Below are 20,878 nucleotides of genomic sequence, written 5' to 3'. Positions count from 1 at the left end.
GCGTGTGTGTGTGTGTGTGTGTGTGTGTGTGTGTATGTACAGGTTATATGTGTGCATATGTATTTGTATATATACATATTTGTGGGGTGTGTATCTCTGGAAGTGTGCACATATATGTGTGATGGGGGTAAGAAGGGGTGTATTTGTCTCTGTGTGTGTGTGTGTGTGTGTGTGTGTGTGTCTGTCTGTCTGTCTGTCTGTCTGTCTATCTGTCTGTCTGTCTGTCTGTCTGTCTGAATGTGTGTAAGGGAGCCAAAGGTGTTAGAACTCATACTTTGCTATGGGTGAGTTCAGCTGCACCAAAAGCCAATTCTAGGAGGTGGCAGTACAGTTAGATGTTCTCAGAAGTCATGCTGGTTCTTCCTGACACTCCTCAGCCCTCCTGGAATTTCTGAACTCCCCCTTTCTTCTTTACTCCCTCGGTTTCCTGGTGCTGACCCAGGTCCTGGCCACACAATGTAGAGGCAAAGGCTATTTGGCTATCAGCTCTGTCCAAGTTCTAAGGGTCTGGCCATTCTGGAACAAAAAGGCTCCAGTTCCAGAAGTTAGCAGGCATAGACACCCAGAAGGGTCTAGACTTCAGGCTCAGAGTCCTCGATGGTAAATGGAGTGTGTCTAGAAAGGAAGTTGTTCTCTGACCTTGAAGAGCAGCCAAACCCCTGGCCATCCTGAAACCAAGGGACTTCCAAGTCAACAAGAGTGAGAGATCTAGAAAATGTGGTGGGAGAGCCCTGATGCCCCCCATGTCTGGGGCAAGACATAGCCAAGCTGCACGCCAAGGGTCACTGCTGTGCTGTGCCCTCTGGTGATGTGCCCCTCTGCTTATCATTGCTCACCAGCCCCACCCCAGTGCCTTTCCCTTTCTTCCTTTGCCAGACAGGTGTCCTGCCTCCTTTCCCAGCCCCTGGCCCTGTTTCCACTTTTGCCCACTTTAGAAGATTCCCACTCATCATGACCCGAGCCTCTCCTCTGCTAGCATGCCCCTATAGAGTGCCAGGCCTTCAAGAAATGACAGGTTTTCATGTCCATGAACTGTGGATAAACTCAAGATCCTCCTTGTGAAGTTGTGTGAGAGGCCTAACACAGTGAACTGTTATTGCTGAGACAGAGTTCTGAGTCACACACTATTGGCCCCAGAATGAGGCATGACATGCAGTTAAACATATGGACACACGGCCATTGTCATAGTCAAGTTTGGTCCTCAGCCGGTTTCCACTTGGTGTCCTGTTCTCTATATTCTTCTGCCCTCTGAACCCCTGCACACGCTTGCTCCTCTACATCTGAGATATTCACCACAGCATTGACTTGAAAGCCCCACCCTTGCCCTCGCCCTCGCCCTCTCCCAGCTGTATCAACAGGTCACCCATACAGGGCATACTCCTGGCAGTCAGGGCCCCTGAGCCTCAGCCCTACACCCAGGCAGAGTCAGCTGGGCCAGCACTAACATCCTTCTATCTTCTTTGGCCACATTCCTCACCATGCCGTGTCTCCATTCATCCCTATGTCACATACCTCTATGGCCTTGTAGAAGATGCTCGTGCCTATTTGGACCACCTCCAGGTTCTGCTCTTGTTCATTCCGGGCACACTTGATGTAGGTCATCCAGCTTCGGTGGTCTTCCTGGCTGGCATCGATGAAGTAGCGTACTGTACCATCCTCGTTGAATACCTAGGCACGGGTGGAGCAGGGATGGGTGAGGAAGGGCCAGGCCACATGTGTGACCCAGGCCAGACTCATCTGCGGACATTCTCCTTTCTCCCAACAGCTCTGGGAAGTCAATAAAGCTATTGTCATCTGTGCCTTTCAGTCCAGGAAAGGGAGGTTGCGGGGTGGGGGTGGGGAGGATGACGACCGTGATTTGTCTGAACCAAAACCTCAATAGGGAGTCAGTCTTCAGGGACCCATGGGCTCACTATGACCAGGCCCTCCACACCCAGAAGAAAAAGCTCTCTAAGAGATCTCCAAGCAGGCAACATGGCCTTCGGCTACCTGTCCTTAAGGGTGCAAATGTTTGGGGCAGGTCAGTGGAGAACATAGCATGGGGCCACAGAGAGGGACACAAGAGCTTGAGAGGTAAATCTAGCTCACTGGGTCTCTTGACCTGGCCTACGCCCCTCCATGAAGCTGCTAAGGGTCCTCAGAGGTCAAACCACACCCTAGCTTCCTGACTGGGCAACAGCTGGAAGATAGCTACTAGGCCCAGGTGTCCAGGAGAGGGAGAAGGCTGGGGTCATCTCTCTGTTCTCCTCATCCAGGTCCTGTAAAAAGCTGCACCATCGCCAGCTCACTGGGCTCCTGCCAGGTGCGGCTGCTAGGGTGGCAGCGGAGAGGCAGTAAGATGGAGAAGTGGGTGTAGCATCTGGTTACTGTGGGTCTGAGTGGGAAGGTCAGCGGGGAAGAGCCACCACGGGGCCAGCATCCTGTATCTGATACTGTTAGAGGTGGGCTAGCATCAAAAGGCCAGGGATGGAAGCCTTTCAGATACCCATCTCCTGCAAAATGAGAATAACTGAGGGGGGCTGACTTCACAGTTTGCAGGCTGGGGAATCAGACTGCTGACTCAGCACCCAGTCAGCCATGGTTATTTTGGATACCATCAGGCCTGGGATGGAGAAACCTATTCTTAAGAAACACCCAGCTTCTGCTATCCTCTATTCCAGCCACACTTCACCGTAGGCCAGCCTCAGAGACTAACTCTTGTTGCCTCTAAAGCCAGGGGAAGCCCCCCCCCCCAGTCTGTGTGCATCAGGACCCCTCTGGATCTCAGCGCGGTGGTACAAGTGTGGCTAACAGCCTTGCTTGGGAGACTTGGAAACAAGAGCACTAGGACATTTCCCAAAACAGGTAAAAGAGAAAGAATCTTTGGCAGAGAAAGCTTGGGAGTCTTACTCCCAGGGAGTGTTCAAACTCCAGCATCTACAGCTCCTAGGGAGAACTGAAGCTCTGGCAGGGGCCAGACAGGGCTCCTTTCTGCCGCCAGTGGATACAACCCACCTGCCATCCTGAATCCCTTCCCAAAGCTCCCACCTACCTCCCACATCAGGTTGTTGTTTTTGCAGATATCCACATGCTCTGGGGCAATGACACGGCCAGTGAAGGGGCCCATCTCTGTGCCTGCCTTGATCCATGTCTTGGAGAAGATGCCAAGGCCCTCTCCTGGGATGGAACTCTGGGCGATAATCACTTCCACCGGCAGCACCAGGCTAGATAGCTTCTGCACCTCTGCGAGGATTAGAGGAAGCCCGTCCGGTCATATCTGCGCAGAGATGGCCCTGCCCTTCCCATCCAGGATGCGCTCTCGCCCTGCTTCGCGCCTGTGAGCAGCCCCAAGCAGAGGTTCAATCTCATTTTACAACCCAGGACCCTCGGTGCCCTCTAAACGCAAGCGGTGCATGATGGTTCTTTTATTTTTCTTGTGGGCGGAGTGTTACTGGGGATCGAACCCAAACCCTTGCGCGCATGAAACACTACGCCACCGCCAAGCTATATCATCAGTTCTTAGAGCGCATTTCAAAGTCTTTCCACAAATTCTCCAAACATCCACAATCTTCACCGGTCTTCCATTGCGGAATAACTTAGGTACCACTGAAACCACTTTGTATTTACAGACAGGGAAACTGAGGCCGGGTCTGGCGAAGAGGTATCGTCCAACCCGGGACTCTCAGTCTTGTTCCTAGCTCTTCAGCCGGTGACTGAGTGCACTGCGTGTCTCCTGGACTCGATCAGCACTGGGGACAGATCCCTAGTTTGAAAGGTGGCACCCGCGCAGAAGGAAGAAACACTTGCTTTTACAAACTAAGCTCTGAGGCAACACACACACAATCCCTCTCTCCTCCCAAGTTCTAGAGTGTCAGAGAGGGCGGCACCCGGATCAGGCGAGCTCTGAAGTCGTTTTAATGGGCGAGGAAGAACCAGCGGTCCCTAACCCCGAGAGGATCCCCGGTGGGGCCTCTGCGGCAGGGGTGGGAGCGTTGAGGCGCACAGGGGCGGCCTCCATGTCTTACAAGGTTCCCCTCTAAGCTACCTGGGAAAATACCCGGCGAGCCGGCCGGCTGAAAGGGGGGGTTAAACGGTGTCTATTGCGGAGCGGCCGGCAATTTGTCACGCTGTTAAAGTGATCGCATTCATTCGGCTCCATTCGAAAGAAATTGCTAATTCTAAATTCATTAGCCCTGGAAGAAAGCTGTAGCAGTAAATTGTATCTCAATGCGGAGGGGACTTGTTTAAAAGGGGCCGAGGAATTCCCCTTACAAAAAGGCAGGATTAGATGGTTGACATAGCGTGAATGGAAGTGGAATTAGTCTTCACGGTAAATTAAGAGAGGAACAGCGATCTTAAAGGGGAAGAGAGGGCGTCGCTCAGAGACGCCAGCGCTGGGGAAAGATATTGTTTGCGGGGTGACGAATGAGGAATAAGAACTTGAGACATCTTAAAGAAAAGAAACTTTCCTCGCTCTCTTTCTCTCCCTCGCTCTCCACGGCTTTTTCTCTCCGGCCTGCCCGCCCTCCGCCCCTTCCCTGGCCTCGGCTGTCTTTTAAAGTTTTTGGTTTAAGTGGGAACTTTCGCGGGTCAAGCCCAAGTTAACCAAATGAATTAAAAACCCCTTCTTTTTGAGTCAACTGCTATTACACGCCCAGTAAGGCTTTTAATGCCAGGAAACCGCCAGCTCCAGGCTGGAGGATGGGGTGGGGAGAGACGACACAGGAGAGCCTGGGCTGACCGAGGTAGGTCGCTCCGGTCGTTGGGATCTGGTCCCTGAGCCTCCTGCATTCCTACATGCCTCTTCTCTGCTTCTGTGAGGCCGTTGCAACCCAGGTTGGATCCACGAAAAAACTGAGGTGCGCTGATCAGGGAGAACGCATCCTGGCTGAGAGCGGCAGCCCCAGCCCCAGTGTTCCCCATCTGGACCCGCGCCGCTAACCTGAGAATTGGGGGTAGCCAGGAAGAGCGAAGGAGAGGAGCCCCGACGGCACACTCACCTCCTGAGAAGGACTGCGCCAAGACCTCGGCTGTGAAGGCAGTCTTTGGGCTGGCGTGGTGGCTCTTGTCTTCCAGCAGCTGTTCTCCTAGCACGTTACGCCATCGGCCATATAAGAAACTGTGCAGGATGTCGGAGGTGATGACCTCTGCCAGCGCCAACCCCGGAGCCTTCAGCCCTGTTTTGAGCACCAGGGCCTCAGCTGGGAGCACAGAGCCCATCATGGGCGGCGGAGGGCTCCCCGCGGGCACCGCCGAAGGACAGCTAGGTGGACTCCGGAGAGGTGGGCAACGAAGAGGGATCAAAGGAGTGAAAGGAGAGGAGGGTGGCACAACAGGAGGGAGGAGGAGGAAGAGGAGTAGGAGGAGGGTGCTCTGGGGAGTGCGTGGCAAGGGATGGCTGGGAAGACAGGGAACCAAACCGGAGATTCACAAAATCTGCAGAGATGTCAGAGGCGGCACGGAGGGCTGGAAGTCCGCGGGTGGAAACAAGGGTGAATACCAGGAGGGGTGCGGGAAGGGTGGGCGGCGGGTGGCTACAGAGAGACAACGACCAAGGACTCTCGGTTTCCCACTCGCCTTCGATACACCCAGCCAGAACCGTCCTCCCCTTGGCAAAATCTCGGCTCTTTTATAGGAGCCGCAGTGACCCTCCTAATTGGTTATTAATGACCCCCTGACGTCGAAGGACAGACTTGTACCCGGCCAGGCTCGAAGGAGCCTTCACCGACAGCGCGAGGGGCGGGGGCAGCGTGCGGACCGCTCAGAATAGTCTCCCTCTGCTCCTCCCTCCCCCCATCCTTCCTCCTCCTCCCCCTCCTCCTCTTCTCCCCGTGGGAAGCTCCAAGCAGGGAGGGAGGCTCAGCCCGCTGCCCCAGAGCGAGGAGGGGGTGTGGGGGGGCGGGTGTTGAAGTAGGGGATGCTGCGCAGCGAGGCTTGCCTTTACTCCCGGGACTAGACCGAGCAAGAGGGGGCGTATGGCTGCTAACCTCGCGGGTCCCATGCCCACCCGGGCCAAGCAAGATCCTCGGTCACTATGGATCCCAGGCTAGGCCTTCACCTTCCTAGCTCTGCGAGCCACTCCCAGAGCTGCCGACGCTTTGCTGTTCTCTTTGAACAAGCCCAATACTCTGTCCGATCCCCAACTCTCCTTCGTCCCACACCCTCTCCTGCACTCTTTAGAGGCTTCACTCCGTAAACTGCGGTAGCAATCCGGACAGCTTGGGAGATTGCAGATCTCTTGCACTGGCCGCGCTACCCAAGCGGGCGCTTCGCCCTAAACGGGCTCCCAAGAGCTCTGCTCGCTGCGCACAGCCAGGGTAAAACTTTCCGCCGCCAGCACAGAGGGCTGCTGAGGAAGAGCCACCGGCGTCGCCGTCGGGGCTGGCTCTCACCTACCATAAATAGGCTCCTAGCCCTAGGAGTACTAAGTTGGGGTGGGGAGTATTGAAAGGTCATCAAATACTCACATCTGTGGGATACCCTAGAGCAATGTAAGATGGGAATTGCAGACACCCAAAATGCCTCTGAAATTGCGGACAGTCCAAGGCAAAGCCACCTGCTGGGCCCTGCTTTGGAATTAGTCTGCAGGGATTTCAACCTAGGAAGCCGCCAGACAGACGTTCCTCTTTCTTTTTGGTCCCTTAATGATGATTCTCTTTTTCCTGGCTCCTTTCTCTTCCTTTCTTTCCCCTCCCCGCTATACCCACCTCTTCGCTCCTCCAGTGGATTCTGTATAGTCTTTCCAAGGTACCTGGGAGCCAGCTCCACACCTCTTCAGAAACAGTTGCTAAGTCGGGAAGATCCTGTGTGCACCGAAGTCTCCTGGATAGCCTTAAGACCACCCCCACACCTTCAGCTCCAGAAACGACCACGTTGGAGGGGCTTTGGGCACACCTCACTCAACAGCATAAGTCCTCAGAGCCCCCTCCCCCGCTCCCGCTGCAATTTCAGATGGCGCAAAGAAAAGTTCCGCAGCCCTGCAGGCTGGTGGTTTGTGTGAGTTCCCGTGTTAGGGCTCCACTGTACAGTGAAGACTTCAGGCCTTCGAAGCCCTGTGACTTGGGCGTGGATAGCGCTGGCAGCTCAGGACTGAGATTTGACCAGAATCAGATTCTAATGCCGCTAGGAAGAGAACCCTTCCCACCACCAGCTCCCCAGAGCTAAGCTTGCCTCGCTCTTGGCAACCATGGGATCCTAGGTCTCTCTAAGCCCTAGTTGGAGCCAGTGGTCTGGCATCCTCAGCCCAGCAGGCGGGAGACTAAAGCGCCAAGCCGGCCATAGGAAGTCTTCCGAAGCAGAACCTCTGGAGCCCAGTGGAGAGTGGGTGTACCGGGCAGGGAGAGGGACCAACGGGCAGGGCGCCAGCAGAGGGCAGCGCTGCAGAGGAGCAAGGGCTGCCGGCGGGTAAGAGTTCCTTGCGGATGCCGCCGGTGAGTTAAATCCTTTCGCGGAGGGGTCCAGTCTGGAGGGGAGTATGGAATCCAATGGCTCGGTGGCAAGAGAACCTCACCGGCGCCTGGATCTAAGTGGAGAGGAGACTGAGCTGGGCAGAAGAATGCCAGGACTGAGGCACTCAGCCTCCAACCCCGAAGCGCTCAGGACTGGGACACTCAGCCTCCAACCTCAGCGCTTGTGACAGACTAAAGGGAACGGAAGACAGCGGTGCATCCTGGGGACAGCCCTTCTCTTCTCCGGGCCTCTGGGCTCCTGCCTGACAGTGGTTTGAGTTGGACTATGTGTGTGCTGTCTTCCCAGCCTGTCGCTCTTCGGATCGGATCATTTGGCTTTCCCCGGCGCAGAGCAGGGTTCTTAACAATCCCCTCGCTACACGGTACTGTGAAATTCTCCCAAGTTCCAGAGTCCTTCAGGCCTGGGGCGAATTTTCGTTTCAATCCCAAGATCGAAGTCAAAAGACAGAAGGACCGAAGGCTCTGGCTGAGACCAGGACCCCCTCATTACTTTCCTCAGGTCACCCAAAACCTGGGGAGAGTATGCTGGAGGAGCCTAAACAGCCTTCTAGCTGGGGTGCCCACGGACCTGGAATGTAGTTTGCCGAGCTCTCATTTTGAGCTTCTGGCCTAGTGATAGTCCCACCTGGCCCTATGCACCCTCAGATCAAGCCCTGTAAAGAGGACTGCCCACCAGGATCGAACAGTAAGGCCCTTGAGTGCGCATCTGTTTGAGTGGAGACTTCTAGAGGAAATGCTGCGGGTTCACAGTAAAGGAACCACTGTCTCTGGGACCCAGGCGCCGAGTGTGCCTGCGCGAAGACCCCTCCCATGGACCCGACTGGGTCGGAGCTGCAAGGCACCGCCCCCGCCCCCTTGATCGCGCCCGCGGGCTGTCGCTCGGCGATCTCTTTAATATTCATGGGCGTTAATAGAGAGGCCCCCAGTATATCGGCCCATTGTGGGCGGCTCGTAGGGCTTGAATAGACCCCGGCCCTCTTTCTTCGCAGAGGCTTCCCGAGGGGCCGGGCCAGGAGTGAATGGCCCCTCTTCCCGCTCCTCACCCACCCCCACCCCCTTTTCAGGGACAACATCTTTATCCACGCTGCTGCTGCCGCCGCCGCCGCCGCCCGAGCCCCATTCACTCGGCCCGGACTCTGGGCGGAACGAATCAATCGGCTGCGGCTCTTCGGAGGTCATCTCCGCCGCCCGTGCCCCATCCCCCAGCCCACGGGAGTGGGGACAAGGGAGGCAGCGGCCGGCCGACAGACCCACCAGCGAAGGGACCCCGAGTGGGATGTAGAAGGACAGTACAGGATAGGGTGGTGATCGGATGGGAACGATCAGAAAGTGGCTGAGCCAAAGAACACCAAGAGGGTCTCAGGACCCCGCCTCGGCCAGGCACGGCTAATTCCAACTTGTTGCCTCTGGCAGGGAGCCCAAGGGACCAGGGCGGTAGTGCGAGCCCGGAGATGAGTCCTGCGTCCCTTCCAGTCGTCAGCGTGCATCCCTTCGGGCCCGCGTCAGCAACCTCGAGACCGGGAGCGCAGGGAACAGTTGGAGGCTCTGGTCCAGCCCTCAGGGCACGTCGGTTTCTTTCAGTGCGAATGGGCTTTGCTCCTTGATGACCACGTTGGGCCATCGGGACCGCGGCAGCGTAGACCAAATTCCAACCCTTAAGCCAGAGCCTGTCGTCCCCAGCCTCAGTGCCCAGGGCGCGAGTCGGTCAGGCAGGGCCAACTCGATGGGTCCCCGCCCCTCCCGTCCCCGAGGCGCTAGGAGAAAAGAAGCCCATTGTCCGCCAAGAAATACATTTTGGGGCCCCGAAGAGAAAGCTCCTGTTTTGAACTTTAGAAGAAAGTCTCCTGCCCTTGCCCCTCACAGGGAGAGATTTGTCGTCCCACCATCTCCAGGGCCTCAGAGCGCCGCCTCCTCCCGAAACATCTGCCGGGGGAAAATCCACCCTGGAGGGCAGATCGTGCTGGCTTTAAGCCCCGAGAACTCATTAAAAAGATATTAGCGGCGGGGGCAGGTCCCGCGCAGGTATCGATCGACCGGAATGAGCCCGAGCGGGACTGGGGGCTGGGGGCTGGGGTGCGGGAACAAGAAAGCAAAGAATGCGGCGGATCTGTGTCCGGAACCCCCACCTAGGCTCAGTCTCGTACACCCCAGCCCTGCGCTGCCAAGCCTCCTGCGGCTCCCAGGACGCCCCCAGCCATCCTGGCCTCGCCGGCTCCTTCCAGCTCCTTGCCATTGCCTGGGGCTACAGACACTCCCCCACTCCGCCCAGCTTTAAGGCTTCGCCCGGGCTTCCTGCTGGCTGTGCGCCTCTGTCTCGCACTGAGCTCCCGCCTTTCTGAAACCCTATAGGCTTTCACCACCCCCAAACCCGGTTCTCTCTTAGGCAACAATTCTACCTCCTCTCCATTCCAAACGTGGCTCAGGAAATGCTCTTTTTATAGGGCCCAGGTGTACCCCCGCTTCCCGGTTCCGGTAGCTCCAGGGCGCCCCCGCGGGCGCGGACAAAGGCGCAACGGGCTGCCTAAACCGAATGGAAATTCTTGCGGGCCCGGGCCCGTCTTCAACAGACGTGACTAAATCAAGCCGCTGAGAGTGGGCTGTGGCTAGGAGAAGGGAGATGTTGGTCTCCCTGTTAGCCCCATCTCCACCCTAACTAACCTCTGAGACCAGTGGGAGACAAAGGCGCGCGCCGTTCACTCACGTCGAGCCCCGAGCTGGCGCCTGGGCAGACAGGTGACCTGGGACTAGAGTTTCCCCGCGTCCCGAGCTAGATGGTTCTTCCTAGGGCGTTCCGACCCCCATACCCGTACCCCAATACCCATGGCCCAGCCCTCTTTGGCCACCATCCTGGCAGTCCACTGGAAAGACTCTGGAGGAGGCTGGGGACCAGGAGAAGCAATGACGGATTGACCCAGGCTTATGGAGGCAGAGGGCGCAGAAGTGGGGAGAGAGACTGAGGTAGAGGCAGAGATGGGAGGATACAGGCAAAGTGAACATCTGAGAGATTCCGACAACAGACAGGATGAAGGAAGCAAAGGATTCAAAGAAAGCCAGGACTAAGACCATCAGAAGTCAGAGGTACCGCTGAGAAGTAGGGACTTCAGACACAAAATGGGGATACTGGCTAAAGGATGCTACAGGAAAGAGGCAGAGAAGGAAAGAGGAAGGGGGAGACTGGATGCCCTGGAGTCAAGGTGGCAGCCATCAAGAGGCACCAAGGACCCCTTCCCAACCTACTCACACCCCTTTTCTCCCAGAGTCCCTTTTCCATACCCGCCCCCTGCAACCTCCATCGCCTCAACCTTCCTGGTTTGTTTGTTTGTTTGTTTGTTTGTTTGATTTTCCAAGTAGCTTCCCTAAAGGGCTTCCAGTTTCTAGCCCAGCCTCCCTGTGGTCGCGGTAACCCACCCCATCAGAGCAAAAGGCCAGGGAGGAGGAACTGCCTGTGTCCTTACCATCTGCCTCACCTGCTCCCTGGTGAATGAGGGAGGTCTCGGGTTCCTTCTTTTTTTGTGTCAGGTCCTGGACAGCTTGGAGCTTCCAGGGCAGAACCAGCCCTTGATCTCTCAGAATAGCTTACAGGGAGGCACACCCTGGTGAGCCTGGAGTGATGGTAGCCTGCCTTAGCCTGGTGGTCCTGTCCCTTGCTCTTTAGGGTCTGACACATACTAGGTGCCATGTCTATGGATGGCAGATGGCTCTGTTTGTCATGTTGGTGGCTTCTTGACTTAATCCACAGATTGAAAACAAGGCTCTAGCTACACAGTGGACATTGAAGCGATGCCCCGAGCATTCTCCTAACACTGCTTTCCTCCCCAGGGATGCTTTGGGGACCTAGGGGGAAATGCCCAGGGTTTCAGGTGTGCATCCAAGCCAGGCTCTTGCAGATTCTACCAAGAAAAGAACCGAGGCAGCCACTTCCCTTGTCTGTGTCTGCATCTGCAGACTGGGAATAAGGAAAGAACCTCTACCTGAAGATGGAAACCAACCAGTAAGTAAGGAGAGGTCAGAATGAAAACAAGCAGAACAGGAGTCTAAGCAGCATTTGCTAAGCACTGGTACTGTTTTCAGCATGTGACTCATCTCAAGCCACCCTCACCCCATCACACCAATGTAACTGATGGCTGTGGCAAGGCACAGAAGACGATGTATTTCTGGAGTGTTCCATATATGGAAAATATCATCAACTGTGTTACACTAAGACAACCACAATTACAAATCCTGGCAAGCCTGACAATTTGAGTTCGATCCCTGGGGTGCACATGGTGTAAGGAGAGGACTGACTCCCTTGAGTTGTCCTTTGATATACACTCATACACAAACACACAAAATAAACATTTTATTTAAAAAATATTGCTACTAGTGTCTGTCTGTCTCTGTTTGTGTCTGTGTATGTGTGTGCCCGTGTGTATGTGTGTGTCTGTGTATGTGTGTGCCCATGTGTGTGTCTCTGTGTGCCCGATGAGGTCAGAGGCATCTGATCCCCTGCAGCTGGAGCTGCAACAGGCAGTTGTGAGATGCCTGAAACAGTAGTGCGTGCCTTTAGTCACAGAACTCAGGAGGCAGAGGCAGAGGTCTATGCGTTTGAGGCCAGCCTGGTCTACATAGTGAGTTCCAGGGGGGTTGGAAGGGGAGGAACCATATGAGAAACCATATCTCCAACAAACAAAAAATTAATTTTTATTGGTTTTAAATGATACATACATATCTATGTGCATCTATGGTATGTGCACAGATGCCAGTGGAGACCAGAAGATGGCATTGGAACCCCTAGAGCTGCAGCTACAGGTGGCTGTGAGCTGAACTGAATATGAGTCCTTTGGAACCACAGTAAACATACAAAGCCAATAGCCTGGGCCTGAGCCTCACATCCCAAGGTGGAAGGAGACAGGAGACAGCAGACTTTAGAAACTTGCACACACACACTTCATGGTCTGTTTCTCTCTCTCTCTCTCTCTCTCTCTCTCTCTCTCTCTCTCTCTCTCTCTCACACACACACACACACACACACACATACACACACAATAGTGCACACACCAAGGCCCACAGATACCCATCTATTTTCACAGTCTGTGATGTGAGGAAATTAACCCCTTGCTTGCAGTAGCCGTTGCAGTTAAGTTTCCCCGGGGCCAGACCGGTTCCTAGATGAGACCTTTCAGAGCTCTGTGACTCAGTTTCCCATTCTTTGAGATAGAAACAGTCACTGAAGTGGCTACTTTTGAGTGTTGGGGTGAGGACAGTTTGAGACAAGCTTTGTCAGTTCCTACCAAGAATTAATCATGCTAATTATAACCAAGTTATAGTTGTGTTAGTATTACTGCTGTCTTTTCTCTCATTCTAACCACTTTATTTTTTATGTTCGTGTGTGAGTGTGTGTGTGTGTGTGTGTGTGTGTTTGCATGTGTGTGGGTGCATGTGCACTTGTGTGCAGAAATGAGAGATGGCACACCCACATCACATCTGCATGTGTTCTGGAGATCTGAACTTCGAGTCTCGCACTCAGGGAGCAAGAGCTTTACTAATGAAGCCATCTCCTTACCCTCCATCTCTTCTCAGGGCCTCAGACAGTCCTGAATCTGAGTTTCCTTCCGGAACTGTCTGAAGAACCCAGGATAACCCAGGAAGTCTGCTGCTCTCTGAGAGGCAGTCTCTGAGGAAAGTGTCACCATCACCCACCTTATAGAAGAGGAAACTGCAGCTTGGCCAGGAGAACGAACGCCCTCCCAACCCAAGCCCCCTCCTTGTGCTGCTCTTTTGACTCTAACTCTCTACAGTCTAGAGAATACTATCCTACCTTCCCCCCTGCCCAAGTCTAATGCTCTCAACCACCGAGTCATCAGAAAACAAGTGTCAAGCTGGCCAAGATAGAGAGTTATTGATTGATTGATTGATTGATTGACTTTCTTCAGCACCGGGGCTCAAATTCAGGCCTTCTATGTAATGTGCTCACACAAGTCTTGCATTGACTCTATCCAGCTGAAATTGAATTCCCAGTGTCCAGGAAGTTAATTCCAGAACCTTCTGTGTACTCCAGACTCTCTGTGCATCATTAACTTGTCTTAATTAAGCAAGTGTCTATATCCACCCACAGTGGATCTGGCTGCTTGGGGACATGGAGCCAGGAGAAGACATTCCCAAGTACGTCAGCCCGGCAGCATCTGAGAATCAGTCCTGATGAGTTTTGTGCCTTACTCAAGGATTCAGGGTCTGTCAGTCAAGTCTAGATCACCAATATGGCCAACTTCACTCGCCAGCTTGGAGACCTTCAGGAAATGTGGAGGGAGTCTTCAGCGCCTACCGAGAACTTGTACTGATTTGTCCTGTCCAAGCTCCAAAGGGAAAAAGGGACCCCTTGGACTCGTCCTAGAGGTCCTTAGGGCAAAGGACAGTTTAGTGCCCAGTGCCCAGGTAGGGCTGAGGTAGCTTGCATGGGTCTGGGAATCCAAATGCAATGTCCTTTTCCTTTTTTTTTTTTCTGTAAATGAGTGTGTGTGTGTGTGTGTGTGTGTGTATTCACATGCACTTGTGTGTGTGTGATTATATATATATATATATATATATATATATATATCTTTAAGATTTATTTTATGCATGTGAGTACACTGTAGCTGTTCTCAGACACACCAGAAGAGGGCATCGGATCCCATTACAGATGGTTGTGAGCCACCATGTGGTTGCTGAGACTTGAATTCAGGAGCTCTGGAAGAGCAGCCAGCGCTGAGCCGTCTCTCCAGCCCTCCTTATTTGTTTTTGAGACAGAAGGTTGCCATACAGGATGGACCAGCCCAGAACTTACTATGTAGACCAGGCTTGCTTCAGACTTGTAGCCATCCTCCTGCCTTGGCTGCCAAGTGCTGGGATTCTGGGCCACAGCACCCGGGCCATCAAGTGGATTATTGGATGGATGTAAAACTGGATGTGTGGGCTAACTACAGAAAGCTGCTGCCAGGGTGTGTCTCTGAAAGGTGTCTCCTGCATGTTCTGTTGAGACAGGCAGAGTCTGGGTGTCCTGGAACTCACACTCCTCCTGCCTCTGTCCCCTGACGATATGGGTGCATGCCTCTGCACTGGATGAAGAGCATATCTTTTTTGTTTGTTTGAGGCATAGTCTCACTATGTAGACCAGGCTGTCCTCAAACTCACAGAGATTCATTTTCCTCTGCCTTCCCGAGTGCTGGGACTGAAGGTGTGCGCCTCCAGGCCGAGCTCTTGAGGGCTCATCAAGTCCCCAGGCACTCCCGCATCTCTGTGGTTCTGCTCCTTGTCTCCTATGATGTCAACGGTCTTCCACCATCTTGCTTCTGCCATCTGCGAGACCTGAAAGCAATGGCACCAGCAACTGTGGGGTGAGCCCTCTGAAAGTGTAGCCCCAAATCAAACTTTCCCTCTCCTGTTTCGTTTGTGTCAAAGATTTTTTTGTAGCAATGAAAAACTGACCCCTGACACAGAGTGGCCACAGGTGGTGACCTGCTGTCTTCAGGCAAGGGCTCATGGGAAACAGATACTATGTCTGCTCCAGCCACAAAAAAAGCTGGGTATCCATGGTTCCCATCCTCAGACCAAGCAAGAAGAATCTGACAGTAACATCATCATCATCATCATCATCATCATCATCATCATCATCATCATTATCATCATCAAAGACTAACCAGACTCAATCTGTGGGACAAACTCCAGCCTGGGGCATTCAGGGCAGAACACCCAGCCAACCCCAGCTGCTATCTGGAGCCATTTTCTTTTCTTTTGCTGCCCCCTCCCTCTTTTCTTTTTCCTTTTTGACACTGGGTCTTACTAACCCTGGCTGTCCTGGAACTCACTCTGCAGACCAGGCTGGGCTCAAACTCAGAAATCCACCTGCCTCTGCCTCCCCAGTGCTGGGACCAAAGGCGTGCTGCTCCACCATACCTCCCTAAAGGCACTTTCTTCTTTTTTTATTTTTTAAAGATTTATTTGTTTTGCATATATAAGTACACTGTAGCTGTCTTCAGACACACCAGAAGACAGCACCGGATCCATTACAGATGGTTGTGAGCCACCATGTGGTTGCTGGGATTTGAACTCTGTACCTTTGGAAGAGCAGTCGGGTGCTCTTACCCACTGAGCCATCTCACCAGTCCCACTTTCTTTTAAAAAACAAATTATTGGGGGTTGGAGAGATGGCTCAGTGTTTGAGGACCCAGGTTCAATTCCCAGAATCCACGTGGCAGCTCACAACTATCCGTAACTCTGTGTTCTGACACCCTCACACAAACATATATGCAGGCAAAAAACCCAATGCATATAAATAAAAATAAGTTATTAAAATCACTTTATTGTTTTATTTGTATGAGTTTTTTGTTTGCATATATGTATGTGCATCACACGCATGTCTGATGCCTGCTCAGGTCAGAAGAGGGCATCAGATGCCCTGGAACTGGGCTTACAAACTATTGTGAGCCTCCATGTGGATGCTGGGAATCACACCCAGGTCCTCTGCAAGAGCTCTTAACCACTGAGCTCTCTCTCCAGCCCCTCTAGAGTTACTCATTGAGATCAAGTGGACTGTAAATCCAGGAGCCAGTTGGAGGCAATTCCAGCAATGGAGTCCAGAGCTTGGCATCTGTTTGGCAAGCACCCACTCACTCACTCTACTACTAAGATGCCTCTCTAGTCTTTTTTTTTTTTTTTTTTGACAGTTTTTCTCTGTGTAGCCCTGGCTGTCCTGAAACTTGATCTGTAGACCAGGCTGGCCCCAAACTGAAGGGATCCACCTGCCTCTGCCTCCTGGGTGCTGGGATTAAAGGCTTGGGTCACCACGCCCTGCTAGCCTTTTTTCTCATTACGTCTTTATTTTAATTTTGAGACAAGGTCTTGCTACACTTCCCAGGCTGGCCTTGAGCTGACATATGTAGCCCAGGTAAACCTTAATTTTCAACCCTCCTGACTCTTGTCTCTGGAGTAGCCACCAGGTCAGGTTTTCAACAGTGATTTTGATGGACAGCTGGAGGCTGAGGGTTGAACCTGTCAGGTTTCAGCTGAGGACAATCACCTCTGCTGGGGAGGTGGTCCTTGTGAAATATATTCAGAGAAGGAGCAGGAGGCAGGGGGAAATCACTAGCACCAACCCTGCAGTTGCCCAGGCCCTCCCAAATGATGGAGATTTCAGCTGAAGACGGCAGAAGACTTCCATCTCTCCATGGCCCCGGCATACTGACCTGACTGCAGTATCATCCCAGGCAGCAACTGAAAACGCTTTGGACAGCCTCTGAGAAAGATGCAAGGAGACAGACCCACAGACAGGAGAGACTGACTGGGTTAGACCCCGCCATCCTCAGTCACAGCACACAGGGAAGCCCCCCAGCCCTCAAGCACATAAACACTAGGCGGCCCGGAAAAGGCTTACTGACTTCAGCTGTGAGTCCCTACAAGAACTGCAAGGTATGCCACAGGTGAGGGGGGAACGCAGTCTGAGGAGACAAAGCCATGGTGGCAATCTGACTCAGATATGACAGGAGGTACCAGACAAGGGATTTAAAATAATCATGATGGATAAGGGAAGGGCTCTATGAGAGGATGTGGAGTGGGTGGGCATTGGGATCGGGGAGATGCATTTCACAAATGGGATCTGAACAAAGTCTAAGGAGGCTTTCCACCATATCATAAGTGTGGAATATATGGGTGGCTTTGGTGGGTCCATAAGCACAGTAGACCCCGTGTGTCGAAGAGCTGGAGTGGCAAGGTTTGTCAGTAGACACAGTCACAGAAGGAGGGGCAGATGAGAAATGAGGGAGGGAGATGAACCGGGACAAAGGGGTGAGTTCTGAAGAGACAGCAGAACAGTGTGGGAATATCGGAGGCAGAGGATGGATGGAGCTGAGGCAGGGTCAGTGGCAGGCAGGGCGCCACACGGCTGTGACTCCAGCACCTGGGAGGCAGAGGCAGGAGGATCAGGAATTCAGAGCCAACCTGGCTTCCACAGGGCATTTGAAGACAGCCTGGGCTGCAAGAAAAAAAGAAATGAGGCTGAGGTGTGGAGGTCTGGGTCTTCAGCTCAGTCAGTCAGGGACTTCTCTAGCATGCAAGAAATCCTGAGTTCCATCCCAGCATCAGCTGTGGTGGTGCATGGCCGTGTTCCCAGCACGGGAATGTGGGGGCAGGAGGCACAGGAGTTCAAGGTTATTGGTGGCTACAAGATGTTTGAGACTAGCCCTGGCTACATGAGCCCGAGGGGAGGGAGGGAGCGAGGGAGGGAGGGAGGGAGAGAGGGAGGAAGGAAGGGCAAAGGCCCAAGTAATGATGAAAATGATGGTTGAAAATTCACAAAACTTAATGACAGACAACAAAGCAGAAATCTTGCAGAAATAACAGCAGCAACAACAAAACTCAAAGAGTGCTGGGTATCTTTAATTCTAGCCCTTGGTAGGCAGAGGCAGGTGGATCTCTATGAATTCAGGGCCAACTGTGTCTACATAGCAAGTTCCAGGCCAGCCAGGGCTACATGGACAGAACCTGTCTCAAAAAAACCATGGGAGGGGATAGATAGAGGCCAATGAGGGGTGCAGGGATAAGGGATAAGGGCGTAGCGGGAGGGGTGGTATACATACCACTTCTGAGTACAGTTCAGTGTGCCTATGATTCTGAGCAGAGAGGCAAGCAGAGCCCTCCTTGACAACACTGTATGGGATGCTTACCTTGTTGCCTTGGCAACGCCAATGAACTGATCCCAAGCACTCACCTGTGTGAGGGAGACTTGCTTCCAAACTGAACAGCTAACTCAGTAGAGCCAGGTCTAAGCAGGTTCCTCAAGCAGTGGGGTAGTGAAGGGTATCTTTGTCTTTCCCATCTCTTGGTCTCTAGGGGCTGAGTTCAGCTCCTGGAAGGCAGCTGCAGCTCAGTAATGCTAACTGTGGCTTCTACCACACACAATGACCAAAGGCCACGGTGAGCAGATCTCCCCAGGCCTTGCCTCTGGCCTCTCTCTGGCTGTGGGATTCAGTGATGAAATTTAGGGTGAAATTTTGCTAATGCATGGATTCTCCACTATTATATTCTCTATTCTCACTACTATATTCTCCAATATTAGGGGATACAAATATTTATATAGTAGCTGAAGGACAGACAGTGTCTAGGAGCCATGGGGAGTTTATTCCAGGAATGCAAGGCTGGCTTAACCCTTGAGAAGCAACCTCATTAATAGTCGTCACACATTCCAGTGAAAAGGGAGAGAGCATATGATGATCTCTGTAGATGGAAAAAAAAAAACATTTGAGAAAGTCGGCAGGCAAAGATTTATGATGAAACTCTTGGCAGACTAGAAACATCAGGGAACTTCTTATCTGATGAAAGGTATGTGCAGGGAACATACAGCAGGCATAATTAATGGTGAATTATTGAAAGCAGTCCTCTGAGATCACGAACAAGCACAGGCTGCCCACTCTCACCACTTTTATCGACCACGTGCTGGAGGGCTTGGCTGGTGCATCCAGTGATGGAGAGAGAGAGAGAGAGAGAGAGAGAGAGAGAGAGAGAGAGAGAGAGAGAGAGAGATGCAGACAGATGGAGAACCAGTGTGACTGCAGATGTGGGAAGGTCAAGTGTGCAGAGCTGTGAGGATGAAGACATGATCTTAGGGGCACATAGGATGTAGCTCAATGGTAGAGAACTGGTCTACCTTGTCCAAAGCAGGGGTTCAGTCTTCAAGACTACCAGGAGGAAAAAGAGGAGGGAGGGAAAAAGCATTAAAAAGTCAATATAGCAGCCGGGGGGTGGTGGCGCACGCCTTTGATCCCAGCACTCCAGAGGCAGAGGCAGGCAGATTTCTGAGTTCGAGGCCAGCCTGGTCTACAGAGCTAGTTCTAGGATGACCAGGGCTAAACAGAGAAACCCTGTCTTTAAAAAAACAAAACCAATGAAACAAACAAAGTGCTTGCTCTGCAAGGGCAAAACATGAGTCTGTACCCTAATGCCCACATAAAAGTTGGCCACACCTAGGGGAGACCCTACTAGTATTATTTTGTTAAATAAACATGGTAACAAACTGCCCCTTAGGTTCTTGTCTTTCTACCCATAACTAAGTGCGTCTCTCAGCCCTCACCATTAAAGTCTCCTGCTACAGCAGATAGTGACTAAGACAGAAACCAGCCACGCAGTCACCATGTAGGAAGTGAGAATCAGAAAGTCTACATCACACCATCTCCTCTAGATTTAGAGGTCATGGTGGATGAGTGAGTTTGATGATTGTGAAAGCCAGAGTGATAAAACAGTATTTCCTGACATGGTAATGCAGTTACACGCGCGATCTCGGTGGCTAGGGTCAACAGAAATCCCAGAGTGAATGGAAGAGGGGTTAAAAGTCCTGTTCTCATCTGAGGTGCCACTGGTGTTGAAGGATGCAGTGGGTGGGTGGGTGTGGGGCTTAAGAATAACTTTCTTGGGATGGAGAGATGGCTCAGCGGGTAAGAGCACTGACTACTTTTCCAAAGGTCCAGAGTTCAAATCCCAGCAACCACATGGTGGCTCACAACCACCCATAATGAGATCTGATGCTCTCTGAAGACAGCTGTCTGAAGACAGCTACAGTATACTTATGTGTAATAATAAATACATCTTAAAACAAAAAAAATGAATCTCTTTCTTCAGGGATGCCAGCCTTGAGAGGTTAGGTTGTCTAAGCTCCAATATATGGTCCCACACCCATGCACATACAGGCTGGCCTGAATGTTAAATTGAGAGACAGCGAGAGGTGATAAGGGAAAGCATATGAATTTAGAGAGGAACAGTAGGGGGATGTGGTGGTTTGAATAAGAATGGCTCCCATAGGCCAGTGGTGGTGGAGAATACCAGCACTTGAGAGGCAGAGGCAGGTGGTTCAAGGCCAGCCTGGTCTACAGAGTGAGTTCCAGGACAGCCAGGGCTGCACAGAGAAACCTTGTCTCAAGAAACAAACAAAACAAAACAAAACAAAAAAGAAAGAAAGAAAAGAAAAGAAAAGAAAAGAAACAGAGAAAGAAGAATGACCTCCATAGACTCAAATCTTTGAATGTTTGATTGTTTGATCATTAGGGAGTGGCACTTTTAGGTCGTGTGGCCTTGTTGGAGGAAGTGTGTCACAGGGGTGGGCTTTGGAGTTTCAGATGCTCAAGCCAGGCCCAGTGTCACTTCTCTCTCAGTTCCTTCTCCAGCACCATGTCTGCTTGTGTGCTGCCATGTCTCCCATCACGATGACAACGGACTGAACCTCTGAAATTTGATGATACTGGAATTTACTGGCCAACGGACTCCAGGAATCCTGCCCTGGCCTTTGGATTACAAGCACCCAGGGCTGTGTTTGGCTTTCTAGTTTAGTTTTTTAGTTTTTTTTTTTTTTTTTTTTTTTTTTTTTTTTTTTTTTTTTTTTTTTTTTTTGTTTTTGTTTTTGTTTTTTTTTTCAAGACAGGGTTTCTTTGTGT

The 20,878-nt window shown here is 52.3% G+C and overlaps 1 protein-coding gene across 1 annotated transcript in view; it reads right to left on the bottom strand.

The window, feature by feature from the left end:
• The window catches only part of Prdm12 (PR/SET domain 12), a 16,102-nt gene extending 10,841 nt beyond the window's left edge, over window positions 1-5,261 (bottom strand). Inside the window, exons 1-3 of the mRNA XM_021194364.2 lie at window positions 4,980-5,261; window positions 3,032-3,222; window positions 1,513-1,668 (exon numbers count right to left, since the gene is read on the bottom strand). Of these exons, the coding sequence (XP_021050023.1) occupies window positions 1,513-1,668; window positions 3,032-3,222; window positions 4,980-5,202 (570 nt within the window). The 5' untranslated portion in view covers window positions 5,203-5,261. The remainder of the gene's footprint in view (window positions 1-1,512; window positions 1,669-3,031; window positions 3,223-4,979) is intronic.
• Window positions 5,262-20,878: the final 15,617 nt, after the last annotated feature.

Source organism: Mus pahari, chromosome 3, assembly GCF_900095145.1.
Source record: "Mus pahari chromosome 3, PAHARI_EIJ_v1.1, whole genome shotgun sequence".
NCBI lineage: Eukaryota > Metazoa > Chordata > Mammalia > Rodentia > Muridae > Mus > Mus pahari.
This window is presented reverse-complemented; position numbering and strand designations above follow the sequence as displayed.